Below are 17,411 nucleotides of genomic sequence, written 5' to 3' on the forward strand. Positions count from 1 at the left end.
TTCCTAGTTCGCATGTAATGCAGACTTAATATAATCTAATCAGCATATGTTAGTGAAATGGTGCAGGCCAGTGGATAGGAGAGAATGAGTGGTGGTGAGGATAGTGCAGTTGTCAACATTGATACAGAGAGCATTTGGATAGGAGGAGAAAGTAAAAGGAAAGACGGATGTTCAGGTTTTGCAATATTTAGAGAAGTGGCAGAATCTTTGCAATAAAATGCTGGAGAGACAGGAAGAGATGGGAATCTGGTCAGTTGGGGAGAGGTTAGGCATGGGGAGGTAGATTTAAATCATCACCCTGGAGGTAATGAGAGTGGAGATGATCACTCAAGCGATGAGAGTGGAGTGGGGAAGAAAGTCAGGGTGCAGACATTTGGCAACACCAATATGGAAAATGGGAGGAAGGGGGATCCATTGAAGATAATGCTAAAAAAGTGCTAAGCAGTGTAAGAGGGGAGATTGCCTATGCATCCGAAGAAGTGGGTTGCAGTCCACGAAAGCTTATGCTCTAATAAATTTGTTAGTCTCTAAGGTGCCACAAGTACTCCTGTTCTTTTTGCGGATACAGACTAACACGGCTGCTACTCTGAAACTTGTAATTATGCTGTCTTAAATCTGGCTACTGATGTAATGTAGCGCATTCTCTTCTGAAGCATAGAATTTCATGATCTTATACCTTTTCAGCTCAAAAATATCCCATCTCAAAATGTGACACTTTTTTCCTCTAGATCCTAAAGTATTGCACTCTGTTCTAGTGTTTACTTATATGATTGGAATATTGGTATTCAGTAGAAAAAGAGCTTGGTATTTATCTGTAACATAGGGCAAAAATATTTATACTTAAAATAGTAAATTAACGGTAGCAATTACTAAAACCTCATTTTGGTACCCTGAGTTATCCTTACCTCTCTGTGCACAACTGCTATTCTAAGTTTACATTAGTGAAGTAACAACTTGTTTGTATTTATTTTACAGTTTAAAATATTTTTGTTGTTCAAAGGCTTGATTTTGTTTCTATTTAATGCTGTCGAAACCCAGGACAACAGTTGGCAGCCATTACTGCCTGGGATACTTCTACCACCAATCTCTCAGCTCACATTAATCTAGTAACCCCATTTGGTGGGTAATGGACTCTTTCCCTTCTTCATCTATGCAACACTTCTATTCACTTCATAAAACCATGCTTCTCATGCTTGTCTTTAATTTGCTTTGTGCCAGGCTTCTTTGTTCGTTCCATTACGAAGGCCAATTCCTACTTAAATAGCTAGAAAAATGTAGTAACCTAAAAAACCTATTCTCCCTTTGATGCATGATAATTGAAGGTAAAAATTTAACTCTCAAGTTTCACATTTGGCCTCAGCTCCCATGTTTCAACTGAGGAAATTGATGCCATGCTGCCAGCCCCTAGATAAGATAAGGAACTTCAGGTCCTTGACTCTTTCTCCAAGGTGTCCAGAATGGGGAGAGGAAGAGAAGATTATATTAAAAGGAGTTAGAGAACCACAAAGTAATCAGGATGGTGTTATGATTTTGCTTTGCCATGTGTTTGTCAATTCCTGATGATGTAACATCGAGTCTTCAGGTTTGTGATTTTTTTTGTGTGTGACTTCCTGCAGTTCTTCTTGCTGAGTGGCTCTCCAGTGCAAGGTGTGGCATACCACTGTTCTGAATGACTTATTTCTGTTACCAGCACCTGCTCTGAACAGGGTAGAACCATCCTAGGTCAGGCTTAGAGTGGCATTTTCCGTTTTCTTTATGCCATCACAAAAATTATAAATTTAGCATGCCCAAGAGGTAAAAAGAATAAGGGCTTACCAGCTTTTGCTTATAAGTGTTTGACACATTCCATCTAGTGTACACTGAAAAGGACTTGCCCAATAAAGTCCCAAACTGTTTTAAAAGGTTCACTCTACAAAACATTGAAAGCCTTCAGTAATGCTGCTTTAGAACCTAGTCGTGCAAGGGGCTGTGTGCCTCTTGCTTCTGTTGACTGTATTGGCAAGTGCTTAGCAACTCATGGGATGCAGGGCCTTAATTCTTTTGTAGTGCTGTACGTTTGGCTGGAAAGTTTTATTTGTTGGTTTGTTTTTAAGTAAGAGTTCAGGTAGCTGCTCTAAACAGCACTGTCTGAATTGTTGCCTGTGTGCCTTCCCTTACAGTGAGAGTTGTGTGTCTCCTCTGAATTCTTTACCTATTCTTGCAGGCATTCCGGGATGGGCACCAGTTAACATATGTTGAGTAACTATCACTGATGTCTGGATGTAGTCCAGAGAGTTTGCTGGTGAATGCTGAAGGGATACGTTTTATTTATTTATATGGTGTCCCTAGCCTCTGTTTGGCAGAAGCTGGGAATGGGCAACAGGGGATGGATCACTTGATGATTGTCTGTTCTGTTCATTCCCTCTGGGGCACCTGGCATTGGCCACTATCGGAAAACCGGATACTGGGCTAAATGGACCTTTGATCTGACCCAGTATGGCCATTCTTATTAAAGTAGTGCTCTAACAGTGCTTATTAAGGATCTGGGCTTTAGGCACTATACAAACATGTTGTAGCAGATGATGCCCCAAAAAGCTTAATTTGTAATCTAATAGTTACTTCATGGCCTAGTGCAGGGGTTCTCAAACTGGGGGTCAGGACCCCTCAGGGGGTCATAAGGTTATTAGGTGGGGGTTGTGAGCTGTTGGCCTCCACCCCAAACCCCGCTTTATGGTGTTAAATTAAAAACACTTTTTATATATTTATAGGGGGGGGGTCGCACTCAGAGGCGTGCTATGTGAAAGGGGTCACCAGAACAAAAGTTTGAGAACCACTGGCCTAGTGCATAGCATTAAATAATCAGTCTTGTCAGAGGTCTTGGAGATTAGAATTTTAAATGGGGAGCTGTTTTTTAGACCTTCAAGTTTAATAAATAAATAAATTAAATGCAAATTTCTCTCTCCACTTCATCTTTCTCCTTCCTGCCCCCATATCTACCCTCTACATCAGTGGTCCCCAACGCAGTGTGCCCGCCGGGGCATTTATGTGTGCCCGCCTACTGAGAAGGACAACCAGCCGCCGAAATGCCGCGAGAAGCAGCAATGCCAAGAAGCGTTGCCGTCGAAATGCCGCTGTTCTCGGCGGCATTTCGGTGGCGGCGCTTCTCGATGTCACCGCTTTTCGGCGGCTGGTCGTCCAGAGCCCGCCACACCCTTCTGGGAACATGAATGTGCTATTACAACAGAAAGGTTGGGGACCACTGCTCTACATTGTTTCTGAACAGACCTCTTAGCCATAAGAAGCTTGATGCCCTTCTAGCTGGTAACAATAGGTTCTTTAAGTTTCCATGTTTGTTGACTTCAGCAAGGGCCCAGGCAGAACCCATAAATGGTTCATTGCACAAATGCAAAAAATTGCTTTTCCAGGTGTTCTTCATTTGTTTGTCTTGGTCTCCTGGTGCTTTTTGATGAGCATTTTCCTATTATTTAATGCAATGAAGATCTCTTATCAACGTAAGGTGCCTTTAGGTCATGAGGCTGTGAGGTTGGCATGACTGCAGTTTGTAGGAAAAAAACCCACCACTCCTTAAAAGGTATTTTAAACATGGGAACTAAAGTGCCTTTGTGGTGGTGCTCTGTTTTTGCAATGGTACAGAAGCAGAGGGGAGTCTCTCTTGCAAAGGAAGAATGTGTGCAGAGAACCTAAAGGGAAAGCTGTCCTGCCCATCTCGGGCAGGAATATCTGGGGGTTAATGGAGAAGCATATGCTTCTTAAGCCACTATGCTACAAGTCTGATATTTTCACAGTAGTGCAATATTTAAATAATTACATAGCCCCAGTGTCAGTTTTGCACATCCCCAGTATCAATTTCCACCTTTCCAGAAAGTTGTAAATTGTACTTTGCATTTTGCCCATTCTTTGATATGCATGCGCTAACATCACACTTGTGTATTTGTATAGCATTTGTAGATACTCTGAGAGTTTAAATATTGAAAACCTTCATAACACTCTGTATTTTAACATGCATCATTAGCTACCCGTAGCAGAAACAGATCAAATATTCCGATGGACCAGCATGGAGACCATGAAGGATCCTCCCAGGATTCTATACAGGAAGTTCAGCCAGAAGAAGTACTGGTTATTTCTTTGGGAACAGGTCCGCAGCTTACTCCGGGGATGATGTCAGAAAATGAGGTATAAACAAGGTGTCAAATATAAATCACATGCTTTGAGAAATGAAGAATGTATATTCAGACCATGAAATAATACTAAGTTTGTGACAAACTAAGACAAGGTTTAAATTGGAGAATTAGGGCTAAAACCCTTTATTTGTTTCGCTGTATTTAGGTGTTGCAAATGTTCTCCAAACCACAACTGATTTCTATTTGTAATGATTAATACAGCATCCAGATTAAACAGGTAGGTGGGTGTGCCAGAGCCTTCCATTCAGATTCCAAGGCCAGAAGGGGCCATTGTGATGTAGATTGACCTCCTGTAGACAGGCCATAGAACTTCCTCAAAATAATTCCTAGAACATTTTAGAATAATATCTGATCTTGGTTTAAAAATTGCCAGTGATGGAGAATGTACACCCGTTGGTAAATTGTTCCAATGGTTAATTACTCTTTACTGTGAAAAATTTTATGCCTTGTTTTCAGTCTGAATTTGTCTAGTTTCAACATCTAGCCACTAGATCATGTTACATCTTTCTCTGCTAGATTGAAGAGCCCATTTTTAAATATTTGTTCTGCATATAGATATTTAGAGATTGTAATCAAGTAACCCTTTAATCTTGGCTGTGTTAATCTAAATAGATTGCTCTCTTTGAGGCCATCGCTATAAGGCATATTTTCTAACCCTGTAATCCTTCTCATGGCTCTTCTCTGAACCCTCTCCAATTTATCACCATCCTTGAATTGTGAGCATCAGAACTGGACACAGTATTCCAGCAGCAGTCACACCAGTGCCAAATACAGAGGCAAAATAACCTCTGTCTTCCTAATCAAGATTCCCCTGTTTATCCATCCCAGGATCGCATTAGCTCTTTTGCTCACAGCATCACATTGGAGCTCATATTCAGCTGATTATCCACCATGACCCCCAAATCTTTTTTCCATCTCTGCTTCCCAGGATAGTCCCCCATTTTGTAAGTATGGCTTACATCCTTTGTTTCTAGATGTATACATTTACATTTAGCTGTTTTAAAACACACATTGTTTTCATGCACCTAGTTTACCAAGCAATCCAGATAATCTGACTCAGTACCTATCTTCATTATTTACCACTCCCACAATTTTTGTGTCATCTGCAAACTTTATCAGTGATGGGTTTATGTTTTCTTCTGGGTCATTAATAAAAATGTTAAATAGCATAGGGCCAAGAACTGATCCTTACAGGACCAACTGGAAACACAGCCTCTCAATGAAAATTCCCAGTTTACAGTTACATTTTGAGATCTGTCAGTTAGCCATTTTTAATCCATTTAACATGTGCCATATATCGTTCTAGTTTTTTATTAAAATGTTGTGGGGTGCCAAGTCAAACACCTTTCAGAAGTCTAAGTATATTACATCAACGCTATTACTTTTATCAACCAGATTTGTAAATTCATCAAAAAAAATATAAATTTAGTTTGACACAATCTATTTTCCATGAACCCATGTTGACTTGCATTAATTACATTGCCCTCCTTTAAGTCTCAATTGAGACTAGGATCAGTGTCTGGCTGGCAGGCCTGTAATTGCCCAGGTCATCCTGTTTATTTTTTTTTAAAATTGGCATAACATTACCTATCTTACGGCCCTTTGGAGAACTGGGGAGGTTTCAGGACATATTGAAAATCATCATTAATGGTCCAGCAAGCTCCTCGGCCAGCTCTTTCAAAACTCTTGCATCAAAGAATTATCTGGACTTGCTGATTTAAAAATGTCTAACTTTAGTAGCTTCTGTTTAACATCCTGCAGAGATACTAGTGGAATGGAAGGAGTAGTATCATGACCATATGATGAGACCAGGGCTTTAGAGCTGTGCTCCGGCTCTGCTCCAGCTCCAGGCAAAAATCTGCAGCTCCACTGCTCCGGAGCTGCTCCAGCTCCGCGCTCCGCTCTAAAGCCTGGATGAGACTATATCATCTTCTTTTTCACCAAATAAAGAACAGAAATATTTATTAAACTATCTTGTCTGGTTTTTTGCATTATTATTGATGATTCTACCATTTCCATCTAGTAATGGACCAATACCTTTGTCAGGATTCTTTTTGTTCCTAATATGCTTTAAATACTCCTTATTGTCCTTAATGCTGTTTGCCATATATTTATTCTTGGGTTCCTTTACTTCCCTTATCAGTTTTTTACAATTCTAACTTCTGATGTATATTCATTTCTGTCAACTTCCCTTTCCTTCCATTGGTTATATATTATTATTATTATTATTATTTATTAATTATTTTTTTATAGCTGCCTTCACTTCCCCTCTGAACAAGCTCACTTTTTTAACTAGTGTGGTGTTCTTCCTTAATTGTGAGTTTTTGGGCGTCCAGTAAGATGTTCTTAAATGATTCCCAATTATCATTCACACTTTTCTGATTAAATTCTTCCTCCTAGCTGATTTGGCTCATAATTGTTTTCAGCTTTGTAATTTGGTCCTAGTAAAGCACCAAGTATATATATTGCTGGTTTGGACTTTATTCTGTACATTATAAATGTGATCAAGGAATGATCACTTGTCTCGAAGCTACCATTAATTTTAGTTCTGTGGTCACGTCCTCTTTATCTATTAAGACAAGATCTAATAAAGAATTCCCACGTCTTGGATGCAATACTTTCTAAGTTAAGAAATTGTCATCTATAATGTTTAGAAATTCCAAGGATGTTTTAGTACTGGCAGCATGAGACCTTCAGCATATGACACTCAAATTGAAATCCCCCCTGATCATACACATTTTTTTGCCTGCAATTTATAGATAGGCACGTAAGGAGGCCGTCATCCTGTTCCCTAGTGTGATTTGGTGGTCTGTAGCAGACACCAACTAATACCCCATCTTATGCTTTATCTCTTAGGACATTGGTCCATAATCATTCAACATCACTTTCTTCCGAGTTATCTGTGACTCGGAAACAGGTAATGCCATTTTTGACATAAAATACCGCTCCCTCTCCCTTTTTGCCTACTCGATCCTTCCTAAATAGGTTATAACCATTGATTTTAACATTCCAATAGTATGGTACATCCCACCAGGTTTCAGTAATACCAAATAGATTGAATTTATGCTCACAAATGAGCAATTCCAATTCTTTTTGTTTGTTACAGGCTCCTAGCATTGGTGTATAGGCAATTCAGGAATTTCGTCTCTTCGTGTCCTTTGGTTCCTTGATTAATTTTGTTCTCAACATCTTGATTTTGTGATGAGTTCTTCCCTCTTTTTACCATCCCCTTTTGCTGTTAGTTTAATGACCTCCTGATTACTCTAACCAGGCTGTCCCCAAGGAGATTTGTTTCCTTTTTATTGAGGTGGAGGCTATCCAAACTATATGGATCCCTCTCCCAACAGAAGTTAGACTAGTGTTTAACAAAACTAAAACCTTCCACCACTTACCTAGCCAATGGTTCACTTCCTGAATCTTCTGCCTTTCTGCTGTTGTGGGACAGGAAGGATCTCAGAGAAGGTTGCTTGGACATTTTAAGTACTTAAGTAGTAAATTAACAGAGTATTTATCCATCTTCCCTCCCTGATACAGTGTGTGTGTGTGTGTGTGTGCGCATACGGTAACACCTGGTCAATTTTAATGACTCTGAAGAAGCCTTGGAGGACAACGGTAAAGAAAGTATTGTGTTTTATATGGCTTTGGTGTGTCTCTGCTGCCAGGTAAACGTGTGATGTCTGCAGTTGGATTTTGAAAGCAGATAAACACCACCTTCATTAAGCCATCCCTGCCTTGTCATTCTGTGCAGAGACATGCCTCGTCTTTCTTAGTAGGGTAAAACCTTCTGATTCATAGATCCAAGAGATATTAGTGTTTCCAAAGGAACTGGTTTGTTCTGTGCTTTGCAAGCATATTAAGTCTTATGCTAATCCTCTAGAAACTTTTGTATACTGAAGTTACTGTGCATGCCCAAGTTATAAACTCTTGAAACATAGTATTTAGAATGAAAGTGATGAAACAGACTTAACTACTGCAGCATAATAAATCATGAAGAGTTAATTATGCCAAGCCTGTGGAGATGTTACTTCATGATGCATTGCTTGGGAGCAAACCTGAGCTGCCATATCAGAGCTTATAAAGGCTGAATATCCAAGTATTGCGTTATCCATCTGCAGCTGTTGGCATAATGTGTCCTTTGAATAAGAAGACAACATACTTCCTTAGTGTCTTTCCCAATAGTTCAGATTCCCTCCTCTTGGAGTGCTGTAATTATCGATTGCTATGTGATATTAAGGTGCCATTAGAGTAAAAAGTCAGTTGAGGTTCCATTTTCATGATATACTGCATGTCTAAATCTTGGCTCTTAAAATCTCACCAGGCTGTTACTTTGCAGAAATGTGCTCAGTATTGATTCAAATGACCTTTCCTCAAATGTGAGATGTTAGATATTGACGATGCCATTAAAGATCTAGAAAAGTTGGGGGGAAAAATCTGGTTTCAGTTGTTAGACTGATTTGTAAATAAAGTTAATTTATTTTTCTGGGTCAATTTAAACATGTTGATTTTTCCCCCCCCATAGGTCTTAAACATGCAGCTTGCCGATGGAGGACAAGGAGATGTCCCTGTTGATGAAACCAAACTCCACGGTAAACCTGATAAAACCTTGCGCTTTTCCCTCTGCAGTGATAATCTGGAAGGAATATCTGAAGGTGAAGGGTTACTTAAGTATTCAAAAAGTTTTGTGTGTCAGATTTTAATTCTAAAAGAAGCTTCTGTTATATACAGCATGTCATATCTGTCTTTGCAAAGGCTGTCTCATTTTCCCCTGAAAGCCTGCCTTCATGTTTGAACAAAACATGACTGTAGTTGATAAAAGGATTTTCAACTTGGTGCATGTTATTGGCATAACTGCAATCTAAATTGTCTGTAAATTTCTAGTTCACATACTGACTTTTAATCTTATTTTCATCAATATTTTTGTATGCCAAAATGTTAGGAGGCTAGAACAACAGCTCTTTTATATGAGTATCACACACAGCAAAGAGCGGTTTCCCTGGGATATTGAATAGGCTTCTACAAGCCGTTCATATGTTCCAGGTAATATGTTATTTTATTTAACTTTCCATGATTAGTTTTTTCTCTTCTTCTTGATTTTGTTTAATCTTGAAAAACAAGTTATTAGAGAAAACTAATAATTACAAAAGTTTGTATTTGAATTTTGGCTAAAAGCTAGTACACTAATATTGATGTTCTAACCATGTGTGGCAAGGTATCTGAAGATTAGTTAATGTTGTTGTTGTGTGGCACTACAAAGATGTAAAGTGTTAATTACTGGAGTGCTAAGTGTTCCAGTTTACATTTCTATAAGATAATTGAGATGTTGGTATTTAACACACTTTCTAAATAGTTCACCATATTGAGGAGAATTTTTGAGTTCCTCAGTTCAGTATTTCACATAAATTGCTAATTTGTATTGAAAATGACAGGCTTCAGCTCATTTTTTTGCAGTCTTGCTAGTAAGTTGCATCTTGTACTGTTTATGCTACGAGTTTGGAAAACAAATAGTCTGATCTGAACAAATCTAACAGGAAAATCAATTTTCATCAGGTCCTTCAAATCGCTCCAATTCTGTGTCCTCTTTGGATTTAGAAGGAGAGTCTGTGTCAGAGCTTGGTGCAGGGCCTTCTGGGAGCAATGGTGTTGAAGCCCTGCAGCTGTTAGAACATGAACAAGGTAGGTGCAGATACACAGTTCAAAGCGAGTAGACTGTTACAATTTCTCTAAGTCCATCAGTTTTGAATCTCTAAATTGGGTATGTCTGAGATGAATAAAGGGGCTTTCTACATCGTTTAATTACTTTCACACTTTTTTGAATATCTCACATTTTCATTTATTTTTTCATTAGCAAGCTATTGTTGTCCACTAAAACAATGTTAACATCATTCTTAGAACATTGACCTTATATTGTATTTTGAAATCTTAGTCACTATAATAAAATATTTTTAAATTTTTGTTTTATGATGCCTTCCTCTTCAAGAGGGAAAAGGATGATTTGAATTGTAGCGATTGGAAATGTTAGACCGTAGATATTTTTGTAGTTACCGACACTTGAACTGGAGAGGGCAAAGTGTTCCAACTGATAGGAATTCAACCTCTTCCCTTCCACAAACTAATCTCCCTTCCAGTCAGTTTTCACCATAATTTACTCACTCCTTGATGTCTGTCATTCATAGTTGTAGACAGTTATGATAGCTCTATGTTTGGCAAATATATACACTTTTTTTAAACCTTCTCTCATAAGTAAATCTCTAGTGTTTCTCAAATATGAGTAAAGAATGTTGTCACATTGCATCTATTTGAATATACAAATTATTGTGATTATTATTAAAGTGCTGTACAGATCCTAGTTATTTAAAACTGCATTTTACTTGACAGAATTAGTTTCCTGTCGTATAGCATATTGAAGAATTTTTGAGACCTTTTATTTTTACGTAGCTACGACTCAGGATAATCTTGATGACAAGCTCCGTAAATTTGAAATTCGTGATATGATGGGATTGACTGATGATAGGGACATATCAGAAACTGTGAGTGAGACCTGGAGCACAGATGTCTTGGGCAGTGACTTTGATCCAAATATTGATGAAGACCGTTTGCAAGAAATTGCAGGTAACTGACAGCACATCCAACATGAAAACTACTTTAAGCTTGCTGCAAAGCAAGGAGGCTTTTAATCATAGATTATTAGGGTTGGAAGGGACCTCAGGAGGTCATCTAGTCCAACCCCCTGCTCAAAGCAGGACCAATCCCCAACTAAATCCCCAGATAGCCCCCTCAAGGATTGAACTCACAACCCTGGGTTTAGCAGGCCAATGCTCAAACCACTGAACTCTCGTTCCCCCCTCCCCCCCCCCCCCAAATGAGCTCTTATTCAGTCTCTGTGTAGTTAGGAATAAATGTGTTGTTAAATCTAAGTTTCTTTGTAGGAAAACTTTAGACATCTGTCCTGCCTTTGTTATGGGTACTTTCTTCTGTTGTTTCTCACCTCCCCCGTAGATGTTGTATGTCTTTTATAATTACTTAATACTGGACACCCAGTTTATGGTATCTGTCTTACCAGAATCCTCTCATCTTTCCTACCTGATCCTTTCTTCCCTCTTGGTTGTGCAGGTGCAGCTGCAGAGAACATGCTTGGCAGCTTGCTGTGTTTGCCAGGTTCAGGATCTGTGCTGCTGGACCCCTGCACAGGGTCAACCATCTCCGAAACCACCAGTGAAGCTTGGAGCGTGGAGGTATTGCCAAGTGATTCAGGTCAGAATCCTGCAACTCATCTTTAGTTTGGTCTTTAACATGAACTGCAAAGCATTATTTCATAAATATTTTTGGATAAGTGCTTCACTTGAAACCATCACTTTGAGAGGGAATATTACCTGCCCAAAGACCACAAGCTATTTCAGAGGGCAGGTAATAATCATAGTGGTCCTTTTTCAAACAAAGATGATTTCTTATTATTCCAAAATAAAACTATGAGAATTATGGAAGTCTTTAAGATTGACATATTGTGAATACAAATACCCATATAGCACTCAGGGTGCACAAAATAAGCCGGTTTGTAGCCATTCCCTTTGGCTAGGTAGCATGCTGTGAGGTGGGGAAAGGGTGTATGATGAGCAATGACTAGGAAGATGGTAGATGTGCTGTGGTATATGTCTTGTTTTTAATTCGTTTGGGTGAGTTAGGTGTAGTGCACAAAGATTTCTAATGCACAGGAGGGTCTAACCTTTGTGACTCCATTAATCTTACCAGGATGGACAGAAGAATAAATTATAATGTGAGAGCAGATCTAGCATGGCTTGGTGACTGTTTGCAGTGTTCTGGAAAAACTAAGAATAAAAGGAGCACCGTAGAACTATGGGAATCTTTCTAGGCAGAATTTTTACATACTCTCAATGTTTTCATGAGCATTTAATATATCATTCCATAGTCTCTGACTAGGAAACTCAATAATTCAAATTTTGATTTTTGTTAGAGTAAAAATAGATGTAGCAAAATGCCCCTGCAGATATAAAGGACTATCTGCATTGTTTTGCCTGCAGTACAGCAAAGTAGAATTGACTGAAATAGCTCAAATTATTTGTTGCTATTTCAGATTACATTTCACAAAGTTAGCTAGACTCTCTTTACATTAATCTAAATCCCTACACCGTCTTTTTGCATGTGAATTGTAAGAGACTATAACATCAGGCAGTAATGCATGCACACCATTTCCTATTTAGAGGCCCCAGACCTAAAGCAGGAGGAAAGACTGCAGGAGCTGGAAAGCTGTTCTGGGCTGGGCAGCACCTCTGATGACACAGATGTGAGGGAGGTCAGTTCTCGTCCCAGTACACCAGGCCTCAGCGTCGTGTCAGGTGTGTTTTTATTTTCAGGAACAAGTTTTGCTTTATTAGATGGTAACCAGTATGTTTTGCCATGTGCTTAGTTTCATCATATTTATTCTCATCCATAAAAGGATTTTTTTGGTCTGGTGCTCGTACTCTGATTTCCAGAGCAGTAGTACCATGCTCTTCATCCTACTAAAAATAGAGTGAAAGCCAAAGAATCTGTTGTTCAGAAGCAGAGACTTGCGATAGGGTGTTTTGAATCTAAGAAATCACCTAATATTTCCTTACATCTCACTATGGACACCTGCCTTCAGCTTCTCTTCATCCCATTTTGTTTAGCATACCTCTGTCGTCTCTGTCTCTGCATCTTACTTACATTTCCTGTCATAGGTTGGTGCAAATTATTTGTCTGTCTTAAGGTCCTTTATATTGCCAGTCATAGCATCAAAGCATATATATATATGCGTATATTAAATAGCGGAATAAACAGATGGAACCCGAAGGTTACAAAACCTTATACCAGGACAGATTCTAAAGTCATGGCTCTCAGAATGTCAAGCTGCCATTTCTCTTGAATTCAGTGTTAGGGAGTTGGCAGCAAGAACACCCCAGCTCATTGCAGCTGTCACAAAAAAGTTTAACAGTTTTGATTTCTGTGTCCTTTTTGTCTCAAAGACCCTCACAGATCCTTCTTTTGTTATTTGGAAGGTATTAGTGCAACCTCTGAGGATATTCCTAATAAGATCGAGGACCTTAGGTCTGAGTGTAGCTCTGACTTTGGAGGGAAAGATTCAGTGACAAGTCCTGATATGGATGAAACAGCTCATGGTAAGTAAAGCCCTTGGATAGTAAGTGAAAAATAAACTGCATCTTAGATGAAAGCTCATCAGGAATTGTTAAACTTGTGACTGTAAAACCTTTTAACACTGTACATCCCAGCAAGAATAAGTGGGATAAACGCTGCGTAGAAAAAAAGTTCACTTCTATTTAGAAAATGTATTTTCTGGTTTTTGAGAAACCGTTTACAATCATTCTCTCCATATTTGTTCAGCAGATGTGTTTATGCTTATGAATAGAAAGAGGAGGTGATGAAATACTGCAGAGTCTGAGATCTAAGTCTTTATTCTATCGAATTCTACCAAGTTAGGTTGACTGCTCTTTTGCACTTGAGATTTACTCCCCTCACTGTGCTCTGTGTGGTGTTTTACAGTTTTTATAATAATTTGACTGTTTAGTCCTGTGAGTGCTTTCAGGTGCCTTCCTGTCAGTACATTTTGAAGTGTGTTAAGCACTTATTAACATTGTAAAAGGATCTAAATGCTGCCTGTTTCATAAGCTCTGTGAATACATTTGTATGGTGCAGCAGTCTAGCTAAGAAGCAGTGAATAGTGCATGGCACATGCAGACCCACTTTCTGTATTGTTTCAGGAGCCAGTCATTTGACTTCTCCCCCTTCTCAGTCGGACTCTTTGCTTGCATTGTTTGACCCTTTGTCATCACACGAAGGTAAATTGTAAAGAATGAGCTATTCTTGTTTTTAAGATCAATACAGTAACTCCTCGCTTAACGTTGTAGTTATGTTCCTGAAAAATGCAACTTTAAGCTAAATGATGTTAAGCGAATCCAATTTCCCTATAAGAATTAATGTAAATAGGGGGGAGTTAAGTTCCAGAGAAATTATTTATATTTAAGTTATAAGTTTTAAAGTTTAAAATTTTAAACAAACAATTTAATACTGTACATAGCAATGATGATTGTGAAGCTTGGTAGAGGTGGTGAAGTTAGAGGGTGGAAGAGGGTGGGATATTTCCCAGGGAATGCCTTACCGCTAAATGATGAACTAGCACTCGGCTGAGCCCTCAAGGGTTAACACGTTGTTAATGTAGCCTCACGCTCTACAAGGCAGCACAAATGGAGGGAGGGGAGACAGCATGGCAGACAGAGACACACACCCTGTGTGTGTGTGTGAGAGAGAGAGAGAGAGAGAGAGAGAGAAGCATTGTCCCTTTAAGTACACTGGCCCCACTCTGAGTACATTGCATTTTTAAATATATCAGGAAGTTGAGAGAGCAGCTGCGGCCAGCAAGCTCCCTCCATCCTGAGCCCTGTCGTATCTCCCCCCGTTCTATGGATGGGGTAAGTGGGGGACAGGAGCAGGGTAGGAGGGGGACACCCTGACATTAGCCCCCCTCTCTCCCACCCCTGCACAACAAGCAGGAGGCTTCCGGGAGCAGCTCCAAGGCAGAGGGCAGAAGCAGCACATGGCAGTGTGGGGAGGGACAGCTGAACTGTCGGCAGTTGATAGCCTGCAGGGAGGCTGCTGCACAGGGAACTTAGGAGAGCGGGGAGCTGATAGGGGGGCTGCCGATCCACCCTGGTTCCAAGCGCCCCCCACCAGCTAGGTGCAACGGGCTGCTCTTCCTGCAAGCAGTGGACAAAGCAGGTGGCTGCCAAACAATGTTATAAGGGAGCATTGCACAACTTTAAATGAGCATGTTCTCTAATTGATCAGCAACGTAACAACAAAACAACGTTAACAGGGATGACTTTAAGTGAGGAGTTACTGTACAACAAAGGCTGCTGTCCATTTTAGTTGGGAAAAAAATCTTACCCATTTGAGAAATGCACGTACACACATAACCACCACGGTATAATCCTAATGTTTGGTTCAATGATGTAATATTTCATTGCTTCAGGTGTATCAGCAGTGGTTAGGCCTAAAGTGCACTATGCAAGACCCGCTCATCCGCCGCCAGATCCCCCAATCTTGGAAGGAGCTATGGGAGGTAATGAGGCCAGATTACCAAATTTTGGCTCCCACATCTTAATCCCAACTGATTTGGAGGCGTTCAAACAAAGGCATTCCTACCCAGAAAGGCTGGTCCGCAGCAGGAGCTCTGACATAGTGTCATCAGTTCGGAGACCTATGAGTGACCCTGGCTGGAATAGGCGGCCTGGTAATGAAGAAAGGGAGCTTCCTACACAAACACCCAACATTGGGGCAGCTGCTTCAGTGCCTGCGCCTCAGTCCTCTTCGTCATCCCCCAGTAAAGACTCCTCTAGAGGAGAGGTAAGACATTCGTTGTGAAGCTGAACTGATTTTGTATCTTTGTTCTTTTTCTCACATGTCACTTTTGAGTAGAAATGTGTCTCTAGTGTTGTTGTTAGCATTAAATATATTAACTAGGGAAGCCTCGTGCAATTCTGGCACCTTCTGAAAGGTGGCGTGTAGTATGACTTATAAAAGTCAAAGCTTAAGATGTGGTGAATGGCCCAAATAGACAAGGTCCCTTTTTCAATTTGTGACATGCTTTAGTTGTAGGACCCCCAAAATGAATCTCTAACCATAAAGTCTTGTAGTGGTAAATGCGTCAACATAATGAAAACAAACATTGCCTTTTTTCTGAGAGATTTTCTTGGATTGTTGTACACCAACTTTTAGTCCAGAACAAATGGTTACACTCAAACTTACAAACACCCCTCCAAGGGAGGACTTAAACTTTCAAGAGCAGGTTATTTTACTTTGTTGTAGTGCTGTTTTGCAGGTAATGTGATATGATCTGTTACTAGTAATCAAGAAAATATTTTTCAGTCTTCCATTTTACAAAATCATGTCACTTTCCCTATAGATTGAGGAACGAAAAGACAGTGACGATGAGAAATCTGACAGGAACAAACCCTGGTGGAGAAAGCGTTTCGTTTCTGCCATGCCCAAAGGTAAGAGTCTCACGTTTACACGTTCTTGGCGCCTTTAGAAATGCTGTACATTGCTTTCAATAAATCTGCACTTTGATAGGAAAACTTCTGTGACTAACTCGCCAGTTACTGTGAGATCATATATTAAATGGTCAGTCTGGATAGTTGACTACATGAAGGTTGCAACCAGTCCAGGCTCACAGTACTATCTGCCCTTTCTATATTGTTTTAATCTGAGATTGTTATGCTAATTACTTAACAAAACCAGATAGTGCAGAGTCAGAGGTCTTGTAAATGATGAAATCTGGCCGGTAGCTCACAAAAGAGTCTTTGAATTTATGGGTATTGGTACCATTTTAGAAGTAAAGGAGATTAGGTATACATTCAGTCTAAAAGATAATCTCTAGAATTTAAGACTTTGCATATGTGAGGTATTATCTAAATGTTAAATGTCACAACACCCGTGTGAAAATAGAACAGTATTGTCCCCAGTTTGCAGAGGGGTAACTCTTCTTAGATGAATTGGACTTAAATTCAGTTGTATAAAAATATTTTGTTTTTCTACATATTTTAGTATTGCACAGTGGATTGTGACTTTTATCAGGAACCATTAATTGGAAGTAGTTTCCAGAAACAGCTGACAGCACTATAATCAGTGCATGACTCTGGATCTGTGGACATATGTCTAGAGTAAATTTGTGACGCCAGCCAGTTTCAATTCCTAATCCAGTAAATGAAAATACTGAATTCAGAAGGCACTGTGCTTCAAGGCTTTTTGGGGGTGCTGATTGTCTGGCTTAGCTTAGTAGCTGTTAAGGACATAATTTGTAATATGATCACAATAGGCTGCCTGTTTCACCCCACAGGCTTGGGTATCATTAATTTTTGTATTTAAAGAGGACTTGTGTTACTGAGAAGCTTCAGACGTCACCTTTGCAGTTTCTTACACATCTAAATACCCTTCATGGAGACTTTATTTGATGTTAAACTTACTGTTTCTTACAGTTTCTAAATGTAGTTTGTAATTCCATGCTTTATTGTCTCCATGTATAATGTGTCTTATACAGACTTTCTGTAATTTCCAGCTCCTATACCATTTAGAAAAAAAGAAAAACAAGAAAAAGACAAAGATGACTTTGTGTCTGAGAGATTCTCAACACTTCAAGGTTTGTATATTGCCCTTGCAGCGCCTTTACTAAGCATATGCATC

At 39.6% G+C, this 17,411-nt stretch overlaps 1 protein-coding gene across 8 annotated transcripts in view; it reads left to right on the top strand.

Moving 5' to 3' along the window:
* GAPVD1 (GTPase activating protein and VPS9 domains 1) overlaps positions 1-17,411 on the top strand; it is a 64,758-nt gene that overhangs the window by 35,926 nt on the left and 11,421 nt on the right. For 2 of the 8 annotated variants that reach the window (XM_065571928.1, XM_065571933.1), the window contains 11 exons: positions 4,013-4,173; positions 8,701-8,830; positions 9,729-9,854; positions 10,617-10,790; positions 11,292-11,432; positions 12,398-12,532; positions 13,214-13,333; positions 13,934-14,011; positions 15,202-15,575; positions 16,135-16,222; positions 17,287-17,367. In XM_065571928.1, coding sequence (XP_065428000.1) covers positions 4,013-4,173; positions 8,701-8,830; positions 9,729-9,854; positions 10,617-10,790; positions 11,292-11,432; positions 12,398-12,532; positions 13,214-13,333; positions 13,934-14,011; positions 15,202-15,575; positions 16,135-16,222; positions 17,287-17,367 — 1,608 coding nt within the window. Of the gene's footprint in view, positions 1-4,012; positions 4,174-8,700; positions 8,831-9,728; positions 9,855-10,616; positions 10,791-11,291; positions 11,433-12,397; positions 12,533-13,180; positions 13,334-13,933; positions 14,012-15,201; positions 15,576-16,134; positions 16,223-17,286; positions 17,368-17,411 lie in introns of all 8 variants that reach the window. The other 6 variants (XM_065571932.1, XM_065571934.1, XM_065571927.1 and 3 more) reach the window with 5 other exon arrangements.

The sequence above is a fragment of the Chrysemys picta genome, chromosome 18 (genome assembly GCF_011386835.1).
Source record: "Chrysemys picta bellii isolate R12L10 chromosome 18, ASM1138683v2, whole genome shotgun sequence".
Lineage (NCBI taxonomy): Eukaryota > Metazoa > Chordata > Testudines > Emydidae > Chrysemys > Chrysemys picta.